Raw genomic sequence first — 24,043 nt, forward strand, 5'->3', positions numbered from 1 at the left:
GAAAAAGTGAAACAGGCTGTTGACCTAATGTCCCAAGTCCCAGGGGAAAAAAAAAAAAGTGTGGGGCATAGGAGGGAAGGAACTCACCTGATTTAGTTTGTCCAGCTAATATAAGTGGACAATTGAGAATCTTAGTGATTTGCTGAAGAACAACTGGAAAACCTTGAATACCTTCAGTATTGAGGTGTACCTGGTCTAGCCGTCGACCTGGAAATAGATGAAGGAAAAGGAAATGCAGAAAATTAGATACTTCCAGAGACTGATACTCAGTATTGTATTTACTTGTGTAATTTTATCTTTCCTAATATTAAGGATGAAATAAATGTTGGACCATTTTGGATGATGATCCTCAAGTCTGATTTATTCCATGCTTGAGGTTGTAGGGCTCTGGTGCGATGCCTCAGCAGTCAACAGCCCCAGATTCAGAATCTCTGGCACTCTTGTGGAATTTGCTGTCCCAAGCCAAATGGGCACTTTTCGTAGATTTGCCTTGGTTATTACCTTTGGCTGTGGATTTGAGCTAGTATCCTGTCTTCTCTGATTGCCTAATTCTGTCTTCATATACCTGATTCCTCTAAGAATTCCATCTGCACATTCTAGGACAATATTAACCTCAAGGCATGATTCTCCCTGCAATTGTGATCCACTGAATTTTCTTTTATACATGGCTTATAAATTCATGATGGTCCCAGGTTTTAAGGTAGGTAGATTCACCCAGGAGGGGACTTCGGTCTAAATGAAAAAATCCATTTGTACTTTTCTTTTCTGTGGTGCTGCAGATTGAACCCAGGGCCTCAGGCATGACAACTACATGCTCTGAGTTACAACCTCAGTCCTTATTTGGGCCATAGTTGAATGTATATTTCTTCCCTAAATTTTTTTATTAGAGTTTTATAGTTATACATGGTAGTTGGATTCATTCTGACAAACTCATACATGCATGGAAATTGATTTCAGTTCATGAACCCCACCTTTTCCCTTTTGTCCTCCCCTTCCTCTCCCATTCTCCTTCCTTTACTCTATTATAGACTTCCTTTTGCTTGTCTATTAATTTAATATTTGATTGGTTCTTTATGTTATCTTTCCTTCCCCCTTTCCTTTATTTTACTCTAGTTTCTGCACAAGAGAGAGAACATTTGACCTTTGAATTTCTAAGTTTAGCTTATTTCACTTAGCATGATATTCTCCATTTCCACTCATTTACCAGCAAATGCCATAATTTCATTGTTTTATGTGACCAAGTAGAACTCCATTGTGTGTGTGTGTGTGTGTGTGTGTGTGTGTATATATATACACACACATTACATACACACACACACACACACACACACACACACACACACACCAAAATTTCTTCATCCATTCATTTATTAATGGGTGTCTGGGTTGATTCCATAATTTAGCTATTGTGAATTGTGCTGTTATAAACATTGATGTGACTATATCACTGTGGTGTACCAACTTTAGATCTTTTGTCTTCCCTGAACTTAAAGCTAAGCCAAGAAAGAATATCCCCAAATGATTGTAGGCTGCTATATGCAGTAAGAGAAGACTCTCAACAGACTATATTTATGCCATCAGATTGGACATGAGGACATTTAACATTTACTTTCTCCTTGTTCTCTGTCTCCTTATAATCACTTTCATCTTTCAGAAGTTATCAAGTCTCTCAGGAGCTTATCTCCTCAACTGAGAATGAAGGGTAAGGCTAGCAGCCCACTCACCCCGGCTTTCAAGGCTACTGTGCAGACGCCGTTCGGCTGTTTCCAAAAGCTGCTTACAGGTCTTCCAGAGCTGGCACTGAGAGCAAGCTAGGTCAAATGCAGCCATGGCAGGGGGACTGAGGTCTTCCAGAACCCCTCTCAAGGGAGCGGTGGGCTCCATTACAGTAGTGCTTATCCAAAAGTCTTCCTGGAGCGTAGGAATAGGGTCTCCAGAGGTGCTAAGAAGCTTGTCAGTCACATCCGAAATAGAGTAAAATACCATCCCTGGAAACCCAGTATTGGAGAAAGAGCAAGGGGTTAAAATGATTCTAATGACCACTTTCATTATAAAAAGTAGTTATTTAAACAATGTTCAGGCTGTTCTGCACAGGATCTACGAATATCAGGACTGTCAATACAATTCACTCCTATAGTATCAAAACAGAGGCATGAACAGGAAGACCAAGAGAAACTCAGAAAAGCTAAAATGAGGGAGGGTGTCTTCCAAACAGGGTCTAAAGGTAGGCTGAGAAAGAAAGAAGCAGGTCTGTGTTCACTAACTGGAAGAGATATTTGACATACATTCATTATCAAAAAAGCAAGGTAGAAAGCAGTATTCATTGTAAAAGCATATTTATATACCAAATATAAAAAGGATGTACCTATATTTTTAAAAATAGAGACGATTTCTGGGAGGACATGTGATGGTAATTTGATGTATAGGCCAATAAGACTCATAAGAAATATGAAAATGTGGGGCCAGATTCTACCAGATTCTCAAGAAATAATGGAAGATGAGCTTTTTGGCAGTGTAGCCATAGCTGGGAAATTGAGACATGTGGACCTATGGGCTATAACTATTGATACAGAGCCTCTTTACTTAGGAGATAATAAAATTGTATGCTTTATCTCTCAATAATTACATGTGAAGGAGAAAAACGCTTGTGTGTGTGTGTGTGTGTGTGTGTGTGTGTGTGTGTACTGGGGATTGAACCTAGGGACACTTAACCACTAAGCCACATCCCCAGCACTTTTTTGAGACAGGATCTCACTAAATTGCTTAGGGCCTCGCCAGGTTGCTAAGGCTGGCTTTGAACTTGTGATGCTCCTGCCTCAGACTTCTGAGCTGCTAGGATTATAGGTATGCACCACTGTGCAGGCAGAAAATAAACTCTTAACTATTTCCCAAAGCCTAAGATAGTGACTGCAAAACACATGGTGGGAATCACATTCATGTTCTTATTTAAGTCACAGAAGACAAGCTCGTTGGAGTGGCAAGTAATGTGAACACTTGATCAAGGAGGTTGGGTATGGCTTGAAAACTACCCTGAATGTGCCAGGGTTGCTATTTTTCAAGACAGTATGCCCATCCTCTTGAAGAGCTTATGATTTGAGTGATTTCTCCCTTCACATCCACTGCCCCTAGCTACCTTCTCAATTATAGTGGTTGCAGGGAAGAAGCCTGACCTGCTGCGGCAGCGCTGCCAATAGCCTGTAGAGTTGAGCGGCCACTTCCAGTCCTCCGAATGGTGCTGCTACCCCCATCTGAGTTCTGGTTTTCAATCTTGTGCTCTACTCGGGCCAGCTCCTGGATCACTTCCTGGTAACGCTCCATGAACATCAGTTCCCCTGCACTGGGTGAGGACTTCAGGTTGAATGTGAACACCACCTGTCATAGGAGAGGGAGGAACATGGCTGTGGTGGGTCCAGAGAGTCAGGCAATGTCCAGAGACAGTAGGTCTTGACAATCATTGGACTATGGCCCTCAGATGTCTTCTTTGGAGGGTCAGAAGAACACTGAATGTTAAAAGAATAGATCAAATATAAAAATAACCCATAAAAGACAGAAAACCAAAAGCCCAGTATAAAATAAGCAAAAGATTTAGACAGTTTCAGAGGAAATACTTTGACCAGTAGAGAAATGAGAAAATATTTTCACTTACTAGTAATCCATGAATTAAATAACAATATTATTTTGCATCTATCACAACAACAAAGGGTAAAAATAAATCCTCAGGGTGGGGGGTGGTGTAGAGTTAAACTGTCACAATTGTTTTTAAATAGTAGTTTGGCAATCTATAAAGCCATACAAAAATAAATCTACATAAATGTCTATAAAGACATTTTTAGTCTTTTGACCCAGTAATTTTTACAAGAAAGTTTGTTAAGGAAATAATCCAAAAGGCTTAACACCTAAAGGTGATCATCTTGGCATATTACAACTATCATAAGGTTGAAAATAACCTGAATGTAGGACAAAAGGAAAATGGCTGAGTGCTACTTGATCATAATACAAGGTCACTAAAATTGAAATTATAAGGTCGATGCTTGTATTATAATGTAAAAAAAAGACACAACTTAAAATTCTAGACATAAAATAATTTCAGTTACATAAAAGGGCATATTTTTTCAACAAAAAATATTTGCTAAAAAAATACTGTCTTTAACATTGGTTGTTCCATTCAACAGGGTTAAAAGTAATTTTATTTTGTTAGTAATACTTTCTGGAATTTTCTTATAATAAGCACAACTTGTTCTATAACCATGTTTAAAAAATAAAGTTTTTATTAAAGAAAAAAAAAAGAAAAAGAAAAAGAACAACAACAACAAAGAAACCAAGGATAAAGGAGAGGAAGAGTGTGGAGGTCATTTAGGGATCAAGGCATCATGAGACTCCCAGCTGACCTCCTTTGGATTTGAATTTTAAGAGAGGCTGGGGAGCAACAACAACAAAACCAAAGAAGCCAAATTTTAGGGCTGGGAGTGCAGCTCGGTGGTAGGGCACTTGCATAGCATGTGTGAGGTCCTGGGTTTGATCCCTAGTGCCAAAAAAGCAAAACAACAGAAAGAAAGACTGGGGAGGGTTCTCTCTTGTCCAGAGGATCATAATTATCATTATTATTAAAGTATGAGATATAATCATAATATAATATGAAATATAATCCTATCTCCTAGATTGATTCCTTAACAACTGAACTCACAGAAAAAGAAAAATTCTGACCGGCACAAGTATTAAAAATAGACAGGAGGGGGCTGAGGTTGTGGCTCAGTGGTAGAGTACTTGCTTAGAATGCATGAGGCACTGGGTTTGATCCTCAGCACCATGTAAATGTAAAATAAAGATATTATGTCCACCTAAAACTAAAAAATAAATATTTAAAAAAAATAAACCAGGAGTTTTGAAAACTAATAGTACTATTGAGTTTAAGCAACAGCAGAAGATTTTTGCATTTCTCACAGCTTGTGTGTAATCCTCTTAGCAGTCCTTTGAGGTGGGAAAAGCAGGTATTATATTTAACTTCAACTTTCAAATGAGAATTCCAAAGCTCAGAGAGGTCAGGAGTCTTTCTGATCGTTACTCCATTGCTGCTTCCCTGATACACCATGGGCATGCTAGGTTGGCAGTCCCTTATATTTCTTGTGTATTGAACTGGTATTCTATTTATTATTTTTAAATTTTTTGGTGCTGGGGATTGAACTCAAGGGTGCTTTACAACTGAGTTACATTCCCAGTCCATTTTACTTTTTATTTTGAGACAGGTTCTCCCTAAGTTACCCAGGCTAGCCTTAGAACTTGTGATTCTCCTGTATCAGTCTCCTGAATTGCTGGGATTTATAGGCATACTGCACTGCACCCCATCATTCTATTTATTATTAAAAACTGTCTACATCATGATTTTTAACTATATGAAAACATGGATGTGTTCAGATAAAGAGTATAAGGAAAGAAACCAAAATATTTCACTACTTTGAAGGAGTAGAATCATGGCTGAATATTTTTATCATCTTATGTTAAGAACATAATTCAATATCTCTAAATCCACAATGTTGCAGACTGGGCCTGGAAACTCCTTTCTAATTCTGTTTGATGTGGCTCCCCAAGTGATCCTGAATGGTTCTGGTGTTACGATTATCCAGCTTTACCTGAATCCCAGTGGGTTATTGCCAGAGACTGACTAGGCATTCTATACTCTGACAAGGTGCAGCTGAAGCTCCTTTACCTGATGGGCTTCTGCAAAGTTTCCTCGAAGGATACAGGATGCCAGCAGTGACTCAGGTGGAGAGAACATCATGGGGATGAGTGAACTTTGAGGTTGAGGCTGCAACCGGCCATCTAACTCATTCCTCCCAGAGACAGTGCTCAGACTCCCCTCTGTTGGAACACAAGAACATGGGGTGGGGGTGGGGGGCGTTCAGAGAAACAAGAGAAATTGTGGAAAAAAACATACTGCTGTGTCCTCTTACCTCAAAGTCCTTCTCTAAAAAGGTACACAAGTGGGTCTTGATTTTTTCCTTGAATAAAGCAAACCTATGCTATCATCTTAGAATATAAGTCAAGTACCAAGTATCTTCCTTGGCATTCACCTGTTTCTCTTTGTTCATGGGTAACTCAATTGAGTGTGAAACAGCCCTTTCTCCTTTTTCAGCTGAAATCTGTTTAGTCATCTGCAGAACAACCTTCTTGAACACAAACATCAATTGCTCAGTCCTGATTTTTACACCATAGTATATGGCAACTCCGTGTCAGAGCACAGCTGCTTGAAGCTGGCAGCTGGTTGGAACCCACATACCTGAAGTACTTGTGCTCAGCTCACTACTTGTACTTTCCAGGGATGGATTGGAACTTCTGTCCCGGCCATCTTGTGGTGTCAGGAAGAAGAGAGAAAATAAGGCATCAATTGTTTATAGTGCAGAAAGTGTGAAGCCGACATGAAAGCCAAGATCTTGGTAGAGTGAGAGGATAATGGCTAACTACTACCCATGCTGCTCCTACAATGGCAAGGGCAAAGTGTAGGTTTAATATGGCCCCAGTCTCATCTGGTAGTAGCCTATACCATTAGTTTCCAACTTGTAGGTCTTGGAGCCCTAGGAGTTTTCAAGTTATTTTTTAGGGGTCAGTGACTACAATGAAAAAATAAAAGCACAACAATTATAACCAGAGAGCATTAGAGTGCAAAGAAGGGTTACAAATGTTCTGACATAGAAAATGTATCCTTTTTTAAAATTTTGTATGTTTTTTAGTTGTAGATGGACACAATATCTTTATTTTATTTATTTATTTTTTCTATTTGGTGTTAAGGATTGAACCCAGTGCTTCATGCATGCGAGGCAAGCGCTCAACCACTGAGCTACAACCTCAGCCCCAGAAAAGGGTATCTTTATATTTGAAAAGATAGGGAACCACAGTGTGACATGTGGCCTACCAAAGACCACCCTGTTCAAAGCCCTGGAAGAAAAGCTTCTTGACAGTAGTTTTCCAGAAGTGCTAGGGCTTGCCAATGAAGCCTTCTGTCTTTTAGCATGGTCATGAGGGATCATATCACCCCATGCAAGGAATATCCTTAGCTCAGTGTTTGGGTTCCCCTGTAGGAAGAGAAGCAGAAAGCTGTAGGAAAGATATGATGGGCTGCACGTTCTTGGGTTGGGTGAGTCAACTGGATATAAACTCTGCCTTCTGACCCAAACCAATTAACTGAGTGGTTTGAGGGCCTGAGAAACTCAGACATGAAGTTGTTCCAGGTTTCTCTCACAGTATCCTCCAATCTATCCAGTATGTTCACCTTTTTTATTGCCACTTAGCTAGAGTCTATTCATTCCCTGGAGCTTGGTTCCAGTCATCTCTGTCATGAAATCTGTTTCCTTGACTCTCACAGGCCATGCTTATGTTCTCTTCTAACAGATTTCTTTGGTTTTCAGGGAGTCTATCAATTTAGTTTTTCATGTATACTGGCTATGCTGGTACACTACACATTCTTTGAAGGCAATGGCTTGATCTATGCCTTTATTCACTTCTGACAAGATACCTAGTATTACTGTTTGGCACATGGGAAACATTTATTTTTTGTTAATGGTCAAAAAGATCAGTACCAAAAACCATCATGAAAATTTAATTATGTAAAAATTTAATATTGTACTCCTGAATAATTCTACTGTATTAAAGACCTTTAAGTAATTCTACTGTATTAAAGACTTTTAAGAAAAGCTAATTCAAAAGACAAAAATAGAGAAAAAATTATAGCACATAATTTTCATTATAGCACAAACTATTTTCATTTATATATATAAATGAAATTATATTTTCTATAATTCAACAAAACTGGTAAGCCCAATAGAAAAATGAAACTTATATATGATTAGGTAGTTCAAAACGGCTGGCAAGAGGTGTGCCTTGGTTGTTCAGCCATCTGCCTGTCTGGCCTTTGGGCCTGGGGAGGGCCAGCCCCTGGGAGGCGGACTATGTCTCCTGACCATGCAAGGATCCTTATCACACAGGAAGAACATTTTACTGACATTTAGGCCTTTTATATTTATCTCAAAACAAAGTTCTAAAGTCAGGACATGGCAGATTCAACACAGAAAGAAGCCCTAGGGATGCCATTTATCCTGCTGACTTCTCCAGGAAGAAAACAGCAACTTATGTGGGTCTTCTGCTGCAATTTGCTTAATTACCAAGAAACTATTTTGCAAACTGATGTTTAATTTCAAACAGTGGGTTAGGTCCATTAATTTGTGAATTCTTTGCCTTTTGCTCCAAATAAAATGACTAAATAAATGGCAAGTTTAGATGAAAAAGAAAATATATATGTATGTATATATAAGTGGCTAATAAGTGTATGAAAAAAACCACAATCTCATTCAAACTGAAAAAAAATATTAAACAGTGGAACATTGTTCTTGTATTGATTGTATTGGCAAAATATTAAAAAATCTGATATACTCACTGTTGATGAATGCGTGTGTAAATGGACAACCACATCTAGTTTGAAGAAATATAAATCAGTCTACTCATTTTCAGGAATTTGATAATGTCTATATTTTATATCCAAATACCTCTGATCTAGCAGTTCTGCTAGGAACTTATACCACATAAGTATACATTACTATATTATGTAAGTATGCACAGAGAATGTATAAGGTTGGTTACTATAGCATTGTTTTTAATAGTAAAAACTCAGAATCAACTTAAATGTCCACTAATGGAGTAAATAGGACAATGTAATACTACGCAGCCTTAAAAATGTTAAGTGAAAGAAAGTTCTTAGCCATGTAAGGTAGGGCATGCCTGTAATCCCAGCAATTTGGGAGCCTGAAGCAGCAGAATTGCAAGTTCTAGGCCTACCTGGGCAACTCAGTGAGACTCTGTCTCAAAATAAAAAATAAAAAGGGCTGAGAATATAGCTCAGTGGTAGAGCCCTCTGGGTTTAATTCTCAGTATCACACACACAAAAAAATATTCTCAATATATAATATGATACATTCATGTATATAAAAGGATATGTGAACAAACCATGTTGCAATTCTTAACACACACACACACACACACACACACACACACACACACAGTATTATGCATCTGTATATGTGAAAAGATATGTATGCTTGTACTATAAAGTTCTGGAAGGATATGTAAGAAACTATTTAATGAAAGTTTGCCGTGGCATATGCATGTAATCCTAGTGACTCAGGAGGCCAAGGAAAGAGGATTACAAGTTCAAGGCCAGTCAGCTACTTAGTAAGGCCCTAAAAGCAACTTGGCAAGACTATGTCTCAAAATAAAAAATAAAAAAGGGCTGGGGATATAGCTCAGTGGTAAAGCACTTCTGGGTTCAACTCATATTGAAACCATATTCAATTAAAAAAAAAAAAAAGATAGAAAGACTTAACTTGGGCAAGTGAGACCAGGATGAGCTCATAATGTTCATAATACTTGTTGTTTTGACCATGTGCTTTATCTTAAAGAATATTATACAAGTGGTGAAATACCATTTGCCTGGTATATGGGAGTGAGGCATGGAAAGAGAGCTCTTTAGATTACCTGCCCGGCTCCGTCTTGTCCGACGACCCCGGCGAAGGCTAGAGCACCGAGGGGCAACAGGCCGATATCTTCGGGATGGTTGTTCCTCTGAAACAGACAACATAAGGACAGGGATCAACTTTAATTTGGCCTGTCTCTTGGGGGAATGAGCAGGGCATCATCTGTACTGACCTCTGAGACATGGAGCACTATCCCAGAGTTCTAGCACTGGTTGCTAAGATGATAATGCTCTGAGTAACCACAGAGTGATTCCCACACACTCCTACCTTTATAGGATTTTTTTCCCTTCCCACTTCTGCTGTCTCCTCTTACCTGAGACCTGGTTGCTTGTTACCACTTTATATCTCCACTGGGCTTCAGAGAGGACCTTGGAAAACCGGTGCAGGCGGCTCTGCAGTCCATCTCTGCTTCCTGAGTGGCTCTGGTCTTCTAGCAACTGGGCCTTTTCAGGGGGGCTGTGGCTGCTGATCTCATCTAGCTGCTCCTGCAGAAGCCTGAGGAAGGCCCCTATTGCAAACTCATCGGCCAGGAATCCACTGACACCACTAGTAAAGTGCTTTAGATCCAAAAAGCTGTGCCCATGAGGCCCTGGGGAATGGTCTTTTGACTCCGCCTTCAGACAACTTGGCATTATAGGAGCAAGAATCCTGGGGGCTGCCACTGGACCCTGTTCTGATTTCCTCTCAGGCTGTGCTATGTGCTGAGGGCTCTCTGATGGAGACCTCAAGCTCACGGGACCTTTTCCTTCAATGTCATCATCCTCAGCATAGTCTTCAGGCAGGTGAGGCTCTGGGCGAAGGTCAGCAGAGGTGATAAGGAGCAGTGAGAAGATGTTTTCTAGAAGTTCCAGACATAAAGAATCAGGGATACTGCACAGATACTGTTGACACCTGGATAGGTATTTTGTGAAGAGATGTGAAGCACCTAAAAGTTATTAAGAAAAATAAGACAGGAAAGGACATTAGGATGGTATTTCTCACACTGCAGATTGTGACCCAGGAAACTGACTTAAGGGCTGCATTAAAAAAACGATATAGAACAAAAAAAATCACAAGTGTGCTCCATTTGACTGTATTGTTTCTGAAAACTGAAGTTTCAGCTTTATGTATCAGATATATACACATACCACATACATATGTAACACATAAATGATATGCCTAGGTGACACTGGAGTGTGACATGAAATGCCATTTTAACATGGATTATATTCTTTTTTTTTAAAAGCATTTGGAAAACACTGTATGAGGTGATGTGATTAGATACCATTAAAATATAAGCAAGTGAGTTGCTTTCTCCATGTCCCTTTGATTAAGAGGCTAATAAATGGATAAAATTATTCCTGAACACCATAAAATCAAAGTAACCTCAATCCTGGTGGAAAATGTAACCAAACAAAGCACTTAATGGGCCAAGCCTTACCAACATCTGTCAGAGATGGGAGGAAGTGCCATACCTGGGGAGGAGAGAGAGTCATTTGCTGTCTCTGCAGCCAGGGCCACGTCCTCAGAGGAGCTGTTTTTGCAGTCCTGGCACTGGGAGTGCTGGTGTGAGTTCACACAGAGGGCATAGATAGCATACTTCATGGCACAGAAACCCTGATAAAGGGTCACGTTCTGAGCCTGGCTCTGATGCTCAGGGACTGGGGCATCAACAGAGTCTGAATTAGAGAGAGAAACAGGCAGAAGTTTAAAGTTTATTCCATGAAGGCCATACTTAAAGGTTCTAACCCTGTCTCATTTTGTGAGTTTGCTCTGGATCCTTTCCAGGCCTTTCCTCTGGTCAACACTAACTTTCAGTTCCCTCTCCTTTCTTTTCTCCATCAATCTTCCTTCTACATATCTCACAACCTCTACATGGCACTGCTGTCCAGGGTCAGGACTTACACCTGAGAGCCTGTACTTGCCAAAGGATTTAAAGAATTTTTTTATGACTTTTTTTTTTCAGTTGTAGATGGTCACAATGCCTTTATTTTTTATGTATTTATTTTTATGTGGTGCAGAGGTATGAACCCAGTGCCTCACGTGTGCTAGACAACTGCTGTACCACTGAGCCACAACCCCAGCCCCTAGTCTCAGTAATTTTATTGCCCTTCTTTTGTCTTTCAAGTTCAAGTTCCAAACATATCCAAGTGGGTCACCAGGAATCAGACTTAAAATATTCTTTGAAAGGTTTTTGTAGTTGCATGTAAAAGCCATACTTCTAATTCCTTTAAGAAATCTGGTAAAAAAAAAAAAAAAGTTGCCTATTTTTCCAGGAAAAAATTGGAATGTGGTTAACACTGGTTTTATAAACAATGATAGGTCCTTTTGAAAATTAAATCAAAACAACATCCAGGCTGCCATATGATAGATGGTTTCAAAGCCAAGTGTCCCTGGCCTTTGTGGTAGGTTTTAACTATATCTGGTACAATTTTTGACAGCAAGAAGAAAAAGGTTGTTAATAAGAAATCAGGGTCTTGAATTTTAAGCAAAGATCAAAGATTGAAAAGGGTCTTTGTTACTGTTTCAGGCAAGTCTTTTGTCCAAACCTCTTGATCTGTAAATAGAGTATAGAGAGAATATGGAGGGAATAAGGGCAAAAAATGTGCTATGAGACAGCCTGTGAAGCATGAAACCACTCACCAATAATGTCCATTAATACTGACAATGACAATCCATGAATGCAGATGGCAGGTCCTAAATCTACTTCATTGGAAGGAGAGTATGCTAGTGTTTTCTGGATGATTCCACAGGACAAAGGATGTGGAACCGTGCTCATGGGATTCCCTACACCTCACTAAAAAAAGAAGAGGAAGGCTTTATGTCCCATACATAGTCCTAATTTAGAGGACATTGGCTGGATTGCCCTCTTTTTTTTTTTTTAATGCTCTATTTAGTTTTTTAAAAAATATATTTATTTATTTTTAAAATATGGTACTGAGAATCGAACCCAGTGCCTCACACATGTGAGGCAAGCACTCTACCACTGAGCTATAGTCCTAGCCCTGGACAGCCCTCTTGACAGATATCTGGCCATCACAATAAATCTCATACTTGAGGAAACACGTTTATGACCATCCTAAGAGGGAATGCTGGCCAAACTGTTCCATCACCAACTCACCTCGTTCTTGCTGGGAGTCCTTGGCTGGCACCTTCTGTAAGAGCTTGAGAACCTCTTCCTCTCTGAGGGCTGGGAGATTTGTAAGGTGATGGAGAGTGTAGAGCACTGAATGGCTGTCTCCACCATGTAAATGACATAGAAGATCTCTCTTTGGTATGGTGTTACTGAAAGAAAAAAGTTGGGAGGAAGTTATTGCCCTTCAGAAAGAATAGTCTCTAGTCCCTCTTGTTTTTCCCCTCTGGCCTATTAAGACCAGAAGTTTTACCTCCTCAAGGTCTGGGTTGGAACACAGGTTTATTTGCCTTCAGGAAAGCACATCCATAAAGTCAGCTTTATTTGTCCATAAAGGGCCTTTCTGGTCAGAGAGGCCAAAAAAAAAAAGCCTGTGCAGATTAAATTTCCTAATCTCTACCCTCTCCTCAGCTTCACACTGTCATAGCTTCTGTGGCTTTACTTTGAAGAACGGTCCCTTGCTACTTCCCTTTCTGCCTGCACTATTTCAGGAAGTGTTGGTGAGATGGGTGAAGAACGAGACAGGAACCCAGACCTATGTTTAGTTATAGGGAAATGCACGGCTTCACACATAGTTCAATGAGTATTTGTTGAATAGAAGTGTGACTTGGGATAACATATGAATAAGGACACAAATGACATTTACTTTCTGCATAACTCTGGGCAAGTTATTTAATACCTCAGCCTCAGTTATCCCACCTTTAAAAAGAATTATCTATCTCACAGAATTATGGTAAGGATTAATCCAGGTAAAGGGCTGAGAGCAATGCTGGGCATGCAGTAAGTGCTTAGGAAATGTGAACCATTATCATCCTGAAATTATGCTCTAGTTATGACTTGACAATCATGGAGAAGATAATAAATACTCATGTTTATTTCCTGGTGTAATAGCTAGAGTAAATATCTGTAGCTGGTCAAATCCTCAACTCAAAACATTTATGTAGAAGATGTTGAAAATGTTGAAATGGCCACACTCATAGATCACAGGATTAAGTGTGTCCAATGGTGGGAAGGGGACTGGGTGCACAGTGCTATACCTGCTCTGTTGTACACACCACTCCAGGACCTCCAGGTGAGCCCACAATCCACCACAGGCATCCCTGAGGAGCTCATCACAGTCTTGGTCCTATTGATAGGGAAGAAGAGATGCTGGCTCAGGTACCTGGCATTCATAGATTGTGATTGACACTAGAACCCTACATTCTGCCTAGGCCCAAAGTCCTATGGCATTCACTTCCAGGGCAACCTGGGATGTGGAATGAGAGTTACCTGAGTCCTGTAGAGTGTCTGCAGCAGCCTCTTAGCTGACTCAAGGCTCTGGCAGTGTGTCCAGCCCAGGAGCACGAGCAGGTGACCAAGAGGCCTGAATTCCCTATCGAGCAGGCAACCGAGGCTTGGGAAATCTTCCTCTTTCAGCAGAGCTAGTGCTGTTACCTGTAAGTCAAACATGGCTGCTATAGGCCACTATGTGGACTGGAAAGAATGAGTTGCTCACTGGGGAAAGCAGCTTATTGTACAGTGGAGAGGTTTCTGATAATGACAGAAGTGGCCAATTGGTTGAAATAAATATTCACTAAAATATGTCCCTGATTTCTGTTGTAGACCCAGCTCCTAGGACAGGAGCTTGGTACACAGATTGAGATTCATAAATATCTATTGAATTAAATAAAGTTCAGTTACAATCTGGAGAGAGGTTAGAGTAATTATTTCCCTATCAGCTATGCCATGTACTACTGCCAGGACCATTTCTATCTCACACTCTCCAGAAAGCTGACATGGTCCTTTGCTGGCAAAGGACCAAAATAAAGTATCGAAAACTATAATTATGAATGCTACTGATTCTCAGAGCCTCCTCTCCCCTGGGATTGTGGGATGAACAGAACCAAATGACTTGCTACTAATTAGATTGCTTGTGTTGCACAAATGAGTGGGAGAGAAAGAAGGAATGGAAAAGTCCAGAAGAGTTTTAGATCCTTCTGTTATGAAAAATAATTTAGACTGACTTACCAGGATCTGCTCCAGGAAATGTTTGCTATTGCTTAGGCAGTAGAAAAAGGCCACTTTCCAAGCCTGGGTGGGATCGGGCATGGAGAACACGGCCAGCATTGCCCGCTCGGGATCTGGATGATCTGGTGAGACTGAACATCAAACCAGACAAGGTTACTGGGAACCAAGAGCTCTTTTTTTCCTAAGCCAGAGCCCATTTGAAAAACCAACTGATGTGAGAGGTAGTTCTTTTAAAAATGTAAACCAGGTTTTTTACACTTTATCTTAAAGATAAGCTTTACTTATTTTAGTAGCTTCTGCAAAACTTTCCTGCTATTGCTAATACTCCCTCCCCACATCACCTCTGTATCCACACTAGAAAAATCTGTGCTTTCACACACACACACACACACACACACACACACACACACACACACACACATGAACACCTTATCTATTCTTTCTTTGCCTCTTCTGTTAGATGTCTTGAACAATAAGCAAGGCACTAGTCTAGGGAAACTTCAGAGAGGCTGGACATATCAACATTACCAAAACACAACGAAAAGCAACAAAGGAACACACCTTTTCCAGAGGTTGTAGCTCTTGATGACTTTTCTATGACCTTCTCTGCATAGGTCTGGCTGTAGAGGGACAGCAGGCCCTGTCGAGATTTGTGTAGCAGGCAGCCCAGCAGCCGCTCCTCTTGCAGGGGACTCCCCTCAGTCCAGTAGGCTTCTAGCAGTTCCTCACACAGGACACGCAACTCAAGCCCTGGTGGCTCTATAGGGCAACGCAGAGTCTGCAGGGCCATATAGATGGCATCAACTACTTCAGGGGACCCAGAGTCTTGGCCCTGAAGAGACTGCAGTGCTTTTCGAATGAGGTCCACCAGGTCCTTCTGCAGAAGTGGGTGATAGAGGCTGGTGCTATCATCATTGCCCAGCAGGAGCTCCAACAGGGCCTGTGCTGGCTGGGGAGCCCGTCTCAGAAGATCCCAGAGCACAGAGACAGCTTCAGAGCTGAGTCGAGGGCTCGAGTTCTCGCCTCTCAGACTTCTGTCAGACACAGGGCCTATTGCATCTTGTGCTAAGGTCTCATACAGCTCCTAAATAGAGGATGAAGAGAGGAATGGGTGGGGTCATGTCTAAAATATTATCATTTATATGTCTTGATGGTTTAGTAGCAGTAGCAAATACTTGTGTAGGAATTACTTTGTGCCAGACTCTGTTCTAGGCCCTTTACACACAAGAACAAAATTAATCCTTACAATAATCTGAAGAGGAAAACACTGCTATTACCCCCATTTTATAAATAAAGAGATTGAGGCTAAGAGAGATTAACTCAATTCCCCGAGGCTTTCATGCTCAAGCTAGCCCCACCCCACTGCTTCCAAAGTGCGTACTGGTAACTTAAATTGGGGACTGCAAATTCATAGAACAGGTAGGTAAGATATTATGCCCATCTAAAGGCATTTGAATTTACTTTGTATAGTCCAGTCTTCCTTTTACAAAACCTTTCTTCTATAGTTTGAAGGTATTCTTTGAAAGCTCATGTATTGGAAACTTTACCCCATTAGGCTTAGATAATATTAGTGGTTTTATAAGAAGAGGGAGAGAGACTGAGCTAGCACAACAATTCTGTCTCGCCTTGTGATGCCTTCTACCATTTTGTGATGCAGCAGGAAAGATTTCAAGATATGCTGAGCAGATGCCAGTGCCATGTTCTTCTTCCCAGCACACAGAACCACAAACTAAACAAACCTCTATTTTTTATAAATCATCCAGTCTGTGTATTCAGTTACAGAAGTAGAAAAGAGACTAAGACACTTTTAAAATATTTTCAATCCACACAATTTCAATGTAATTAAAAATTAGTAACATATGGAGACTAAATTGTCTCTTGGGTATTAGTCTTTCCTCCCCAACCAGACCATTAGCCCTAAAAGCAAGACTCTGGTTAGCCTGTTTGTAGAGTAAGGTGGAGGGAGAAAAGGAGGATACGAAGTAGGTTATTTCTCACACTTCAGGCACGTGCCTATAAATGGTGTTTTTGCAATGTCTCTTCATTAAGTGAGACGATGAGTCTTTGACCCAGTACAAGTGAAAGTCCCCACTTTAAGAGTACTTGCTTAACATGTGCAAAGCCCTGGGGTTGATCCCCAATACCAGAAAAAGAAAAGAAAGAAAAAAAATATGTAAAGAGCTTCAGAACATATATCAAACATGTATGTGGTAATTCATACATACTACATAGTTAATACTTAGAATACTGAATTCCCAGAAGGTTGTTGTGAGGAATTATTGTAACACATTCAGTGTACCTGCTATAGAAGATATTTACCAAATATTAGTTCCTCTCTCTTCATATTTGTTATCATCTACTGGTCAAAATTTCAAATATCTTAGCTTAAATCCATGTTATTTATTCCTTCTATGTGAAATGAAAAAAAAAAAAAATCGATCCCAAACTATAGTTAGTATCTCTGGAGAATCTACCTCAAAGGATTCTAATATTAGAAAAGTTTGCCTTCTTAACCTCCCCTCACAGGGGCTTCTACCTTGTCTTCCCTGAGAATAAGGTGCAGCTAACATCTTGGAGACATTTTCTCTGATGGGTTTCTGAAAGTTGGGCTTGTTTAGAGATAGCACAGATGGCCTTAGGTTCTTTCTCACCTTGAGGATGTCCTCTGGAATGTCACCTTGGAGGTCTTCAGTCAAAAAAAGAAACTCAAGCTTTCTCCGGATGATGGCAGGGAGTAACTTCTAGAAGGAAGTATACAGATTAGGCATATGCTTTTTAAAACAAATATTAAAATAAGAAATTCTGAAACAAAATTTTAATAATATTTTAATATTAAACAAATATTAAGGGCTGGAGTTGTAGCTCAGTGGTAAAGTGCTTGCCTTGTATGCATGAGGCACTGGGTTCAATCCTCAGCACCACATAAAAATAAATAAAATAAAGATACTGTGTCCATCTACAACTAAAAAAAAAAAAGCAACCTCAAAACTCAAATATTAAAATAAGAAATATTAAAATTATTTCTCTCCAGTTAGTTTCATTTCTGCTACTTCTCTAAGATAAAGTATTTTTAACCACTAAATTGAATGTTTTCAGATAACTTTCTTATAAACCAAGACAGTTAAACTTGGACAAATTCCTCTCTTAAAAACTAATAATAAAGCCTATACTGATTGGCTTTAAATTCCAAGGTTTGTTCCTTTCGTATGACTTTCTTTTCTTTTTTCTTTTTTTAAATCACTTGAGCTCTTTTCCCAATAATCTTCCTTGCTATGTCCAAAACACCCGGTCATGGGTAAGTTTGGGTGGGTATGGCCCACATAATCTTCTTTTAGTCCAAATCCCTGTTTCTGGTATTTATTATACTCAATATTAGGTGGAGAAGAAAAGTAAGGGGGAAAGGATCTAACGTTTATTCATAATTATTATTATGGTGTTTTGTACATCATATTTTTAAAAATTTCATTTAATTTTCAAACCAAACAAACTTGTTGCAAATAGTTATGTATTTTTACAGATAATCTTTATAGAGATGAAATAATTGGGAGTATTTTCAAATTATTCGAAACATGAAAAGGAAAAAGTGAATCATAAATAAATAAATATACATGCATTATATGTACACATATACACGTTTGTTATATATATAAATTTATACGTTTACATCATCTCTCTCTCTCTATATATATAATGCACACACACACACATACACACACACACATTTTTTCTTTTGTGGTGCCATGGATTGAACCCACAGCTTCCTGAATGTTGGGTTAGTACTCTACCACTGAGCCACATTCCTCAGCTCAAAAGATAACTTTTGTTTTTGTTTCTTTGAGACAGGGTCTCACTATGTAGCCTTGAATTCCTGAGTTCAAGTGATCCTCCTGCCTCAACCTCCCAAGAGCCTGGGACTACAGGTATATGCAATCATGCCGGCTGATCCCAATGTTTGTTAATGAGACCATGCCATCAGCAATGTCCAGTGTATGAATAGAGAGGAAGCCTATGACCCTTTGTATATTTGCTTGTTTCACAATAATTTCCCAACACCTGCTCCTGAAAACTCAAAATAGAGTCTTTTGTTTTTCTAGAAACAAAAATAAGAGCCTGGGACTAATTCTGCAAACAATGAATTAGAGACATTCATAAATCAGGACTCCGATTAAAGCTTCCCAAAGATGAGTTTTACTGGAAGGCAGGAAGCACCTGTAGGAGTGTGTGTGTGTGTGTGTGTGTGTGTGTGTGTGTGTGTGTGTATGAGAAGTGGTTAGAACACAAGAGCACACTTCCTCCTTTCATGTGCCATTTATCACATCAAAGGCTAGCATGATCTAATGTGTTTGTAGTCCAAAATCTTATTACTTCTTACCATACTCTTTCCTAACATGAACCAATTCTATATAAATGCTTGTATAATGTTCAACATTGGAAGATCATGCTGAGAAGCTGAATAGTGCTTCTTTTGAGAAGTGGAAAAAACAGATAAGATATCTAAGATAACAAGTCCTTAATACTCTGGTTAACTTTTTAAGTCTTTTTTTTTAGAATTCTAAAGAATGATTAGCTTATATTTATTTTATTGGTGAATTTACTTTAAGCATATGCAGGACCATAAATGACTAATATTTCTAAAACAGCCAAGAAGTTGCTCACTGTTTCTAAGCACAGATTTCCTTACTATAAAAGCAAGGTATGCTCAATGTTGGTGAAAATTAGAGTATACAAATATGAAAACTAAAAAACTATATATGTTATAAATATATAAAAAACATCTAATCTTCCTAATGGAGGAGAACTACTATTAATGTTGTGGTGTAAGAGCACTCAGGTTATTTTCTATGCATGTATTTAAGCATGTATTGCACACATACTTTTTTCTAAACTGCTTTTATTCACTTGGAGAATATAAACATTCATGTCACTGAAAATCGTATTCCATGTAATTTTCAATAGTGGTATAGAATTTTACATATAAATATACTTCATTTATTAACCAGTCCTGTACTATGGAAAGGGGAGTGGTTTCTAGTTTTCCTGTATTAGAAGCTGTATAGCAGTGAACATCTGCACAGTTAATCATTGTACATATCTAGATACACGTAGAGATAACTCCCTGCATGATGAAGAGATAGAAGACAAAGGTAAATGAAGAAAAGGAAAAACAATCATTGCTTCATTTAATAATTGCAAAGGAAGCTTTTTGGCAGATGGTGGGATCATTGAAATGAACAGACAGCACATTCTTAGAAGATAAGGCACTTTCAGGAAAACAACTGCCTTGTTGAACTACTCTAAGAATGCATTTGAAATATTGGGCCTTATATAAAGTTTAAAAATTCTGAGCAACAAAAACATTCTCATAACCATTTAAATAAGCAAGTCATCAGAGCTTTAAAGACCAAATGATCTGTGCTGTTGGAAGAAACAAGAACCATTCTTGGTCTGCACCTGAAGCCAGGGAAGTGAACAAAAATATTCTCACAAACATTTAAATTAAACGAGTTACCAGAGCTATATAGACTAAATGATCTGTGATGTTAAAAACAAAACAAAACAAAAAAAAACCAAACAAACAAACCCAAGGAGCCAGAGAATTGAAATCCACTGCCTGATATAGCTGAGCAACTATCTAGAAAATAAGTGATCAATCAGGCATCAAGTAAGCAAACAGCTTCCACTGAGAGGAAGGTTCATTTGGTTTGACAAATTTCATGTCTGTACTAGAGATCTTTCATCAGTCATAAGATTTATTTTCTTTAAGATATTACTGCAGTTATGATATTTCTACTTTATATCTTTATTGCATATGTAATTTTTATTTTAAATTAGTTTTTTATTTTATATGACAGCAGAATGCATTACAATTCTTATTACACATACAGAGCACAATTTTTCATATCTCTGGTTGTATACAAAGTATATTCACACCAATTCATGTCTTCGTACATGTAGTTTGGATAATAATGTCCACCACATTCTATCATCATTTCTAATCCCATGCACCCTCCCTTTCCCTCCTACCCCTCTGCTCTATCTAGATTTCATCTCATAGTGGGATAGGGAGAGGGAGCATGGGAGGATATTTCTACTTTAGTTCAAGTTTTTTTCTTTTAATTCTAACTCTTAATTATCCTGTATCATCACTTTTCAGTCTTTTCTCTCTCTTCTCCCCTCTTGCTACCTTTCTGTCTTTTCTCTTTATTAGGCAGTTTGCCAACACCTGGGTAAGCGATACATTTAGATCAGCAATTTGTTACTTTCTGACAGCTATGTGAAGGATAAATGTCCCATTAAAGACAAAATTAATCCTCATGACTGAGGGAATAAAAATAAGAAAAATTAGGCTAACTGATAGACATTTCAAAAACAGAAGTTCTCACTTTTAACTCCATGTAGGCCAAAAAATAATGTTGAAGTATGAAAAGCAAAGGATTAGGAGTCAGATCTTGGTTTCAGCTCCAGTTCTGTCAATTAACTATATGGTATGTCAGAGGTTCCTCACTTAAGTCAACCAATCCCTTCTTTTTTCTTTTTTTCCTTTCCTGTCCTTTCTTTTTGAGATGGGGTCTTGCTGCCACGCCCTTTAGTTCCCAGACTCAAGCAATCATTCTACCTCAGCCCCTTTAGTGGCTGGGACTACTTGTATGTACCACCTTGCCTGCCTCCTCACTTAAATCTTAAATTTTCTGGTTCAATATGAAATTGATTCACAGAAATTCCTTCAATGGATCTCTATCTCTAATAATAAGCTCTTCTAAAAGAGATTTTGGAAGATTTCCTTAAAAACAAACAAACAAAAAAAAACAAGAAAGCACTATCTTATCAGTTTTCTTTCACTATTAATTTGCTATATTTTTATATTTAGTTAAATTTTAATTCAATTCTTATGCATTAATAAATTACTAACAGGGCTTACATCCATAAGATTTCACTATTTTAGACTAGTGAAAAGATTTTTAGAATAAAAACCAATTTTCAGCTCAGCCAATTCTCTAATACTTGAATGCTGAATAGATCCAAATGTATGGGTTCATATTTTATTTGCTATCTTGACACTTTAACTGAGTTTCGCCAAGTTCTCTTTAAGCACAAGACTCATAGTGGTATTTAACAAAATGGCATCATCATTGGCTTTTATATGTCAACGTATGTTAGTGAATTAATGAAGGAATTTAGGTAAGGAGACAGCAATAACAGTTTAAACAAATCTCACTGATAATACTGAGAGAGATTATGACCACTTTTGTAATAAAGGAAGTAACAAATAGACGGAAAATCCCATAACTATTTCTAAGTTCTTCTCAGTGAATGCCTTAGGAGAAAATTTAAATGTAAATTTTCTTACCTTTTCCTGGGCCAACCATTTTTCTAGTACTAGTAGCCAGAGCCAGGCTAATCTTTGAGGGCTGATGTCCTGCTCACATCTGAACAAAGTGAAAAGAAAAATTTTGTAAAACAGAGTTTCTACTCACCCTTTCTCTTTTGTAATCCAAGATTTAGTTTTTAGTAAATCAGAAAGTCCATTTAAGCCTGAACAGGCAAGTCCTAATAAAATTTTTCAGTTATATATAGTAGCTCAATAAAACACAAACCCTGGAATAGAACTGGCAGCTTCCTTGAAAGTCAACCTCTACCTCTTTACCCAATCTTTTTTATTTTTATTTTTTTATTTTTTGAGACAAGGTCTTGCTACATTACTTAGACTAGTGTCCAATTCCTGGGCTGGGCCCAGGAGAGTCTCCCGAGTGTCTGGGATGATAGGCATTCTTTACTATGGCCAAATCAATCTTATTTATTTATTTATTTGGTACTGGGGATTGAACCCAGGGGTGCTTTACCACTGAGCTACAACCCCATCCCTTTTTATTTTTAATTTTGAGACAGGGTCTTGCTATGTTGCTTAGGGCCTCGATAGGTTGTGTAGGAAATTGCTAAATTACTGAGGCTGGCCTCCAATTTGTGATCTGCCTATTTCAGCCTCCTGAGTTGCTGGGATTATAGATGTGTGACACTGTGCCCAGTGAGTTAGTCTTACTTTTAAATATAATATTACAGAGAAAATTGCAACAGTTGTTTCTATCTAAAGTACATTCTTAAACATAAACAATTAATCAAATATAAAAGAAAAAAGGAAGTTTATAAAAATTTATTTTTAATTATATGCAAAAGAGTTATAGGAATTCATAAGCCTTTCTTTGAAATTAGTAATGCAGACAATAACCAGCTAGAATCTAAACAAATAAAGGAAGAAAAGGATTATTTGTTTCTCTACTCTTTATGTGCTAATACAATACTTCAATACTGTAAATAATGGTTAAAGTAAGGACAAGCCAAGGAAAGACAAAAACAATACAATTCCTATACCACTAGTAATAGCACCATCAGGCAGAACTTCATTAAAAATCTACGATGGAGAAATGTGGTTACCAGGAGACAAGGAAGCAAATAAAAAGAGGTGAGGAAATTCTTTTGCAGTGATGCAATAGTTCTGTATCTTTATTACTATGGGATAATATGGATAATATTGCATAGAATTACCAATAAAAAATGAATGCAGACTTAAAAAATGGTGAAAACCAAATCAGGTTTTAGTGAACAGTAATATACCAGTGTCAATTTCCAGGATTTGATATTGTACTACAGTTATATGAGATGGCACAATTAGTGGAAACTGGGAAAAACTACACCAAAATCTAGACTAGAGCAGGATTTACTTTTTGGAGGTAAAGAAAATACTTTTTAATGCATGTATGCCAAGAAATGGTGGTTTAAGGCACAATTTGGTGGCCAGGCTTAAATCCAGTTCTAGATCATAACCCCAAACCAATGGACTATATTGGTAAAAGTAATGGGCATATATTAGGAAAATTTCAGAGTATGTGAAATACCCTGTGCTCTGCTAATTCTTAGAAGATAGTTGAATGGACCACATTAACCAAAGCCCACATATTAAACCATGTGTCTTCTATCCTGAAATTCCCCATCAAAAAGGGAGATCCTTACCTCAGCAGATCTGGACACAGCACCAGTGCCCGAAGTATGTCTTCCACCCTCTTTGGGATATCCCCGTGCCCTTCGTGTAGCTGATGTACACATGCCTGTGCCAGCTCCCATTCTCCCCTCCGCAGGCACTCACAGAAGAACCCCAAAAGCTGTTTCAAGGTAGCAGTTTCTTCTTCTCCAAATGGATGATTCATTTTCCCAGCACAGAGTGCAGGGAGATAGACAGAGATGAGTTACACGGAACACATCCTCAATTTTCTCATTCGTGGAGCACCTCCTAGGAACAACGTACCACAGTGAGAAGAAACTCTATTTAAACCAGCAACTACTGGCCCGACTAGGAAAGGCGGGAATTACTCTCCTTATTAAGTTTAATTTGATGTTACCATCTCTTTTTAAG

General features: G+C 38.6%; 1 protein-coding gene across 5 annotated transcripts in view; it reads right to left on the minus strand.

Annotated features, from left to right (window-relative positions):
* Zfyve26 (zinc finger FYVE-type containing 26) overlaps nucleotides 1-24,043 on the minus strand; it is a 59,403-nt gene that overhangs the window by 34,945 nt on the left and 415 nt on the right. For 4 of the 5 annotated variants that reach the window (XR_013438996.1, XM_005322821.5, XM_040274182.2 and 1 more), the window contains exons 2-17: nucleotides 23,644-23,920; nucleotides 21,986-22,064; nucleotides 17,289-17,378; nucleotides 15,199-15,721; nucleotides 14,638-14,768; nucleotides 13,900-14,064; nucleotides 13,668-13,756; nucleotides 12,619-12,782; nucleotides 10,973-11,176; nucleotides 9,832-10,443; nucleotides 9,520-9,606; nucleotides 6,275-6,343; nucleotides 5,705-5,856; nucleotides 3,171-3,372; nucleotides 1,725-1,988; nucleotides 88-207 (exon numbers count right to left, since the gene is read on the minus strand). Coding sequence is in view for 4 of the 5 variants with exons in the window: in XM_005322821.5 (XP_005322878.2) it covers nucleotides 88-207; nucleotides 1,725-1,988; nucleotides 3,171-3,372; nucleotides 5,705-5,856; nucleotides 6,275-6,343; nucleotides 9,520-9,606; nucleotides 9,832-10,443; nucleotides 10,973-11,176; nucleotides 12,619-12,782; nucleotides 13,668-13,756; nucleotides 13,900-14,064; nucleotides 14,638-14,768; nucleotides 15,199-15,721; nucleotides 17,289-17,378; nucleotides 21,986-22,064; nucleotides 23,644-23,837 (3,145 nt within the window). In the remaining variant the exon portion in view is untranslated. The remainder of the gene's footprint in view (nucleotides 1-87; nucleotides 208-1,724; nucleotides 1,989-3,170; nucleotides 3,373-5,704; nucleotides 5,857-6,274; nucleotides 6,344-9,519; nucleotides 9,607-9,831; nucleotides 10,444-10,972; nucleotides 11,177-12,618; nucleotides 12,783-13,667; nucleotides 13,757-13,899; nucleotides 14,065-14,637; nucleotides 14,769-15,198; nucleotides 15,722-17,288; nucleotides 17,379-21,985; nucleotides 22,065-23,643; nucleotides 23,921-24,043) is intronic. The other variant, XM_040274183.2, reaches the window with a different exon arrangement.

This window comes from Ictidomys tridecemlineatus, chromosome 5, assembly GCF_052094955.1.
Source record: "Ictidomys tridecemlineatus isolate mIctTri1 chromosome 5, mIctTri1.hap1, whole genome shotgun sequence".
NCBI lineage: Eukaryota > Metazoa > Chordata > Mammalia > Rodentia > Sciuridae > Ictidomys > Ictidomys tridecemlineatus.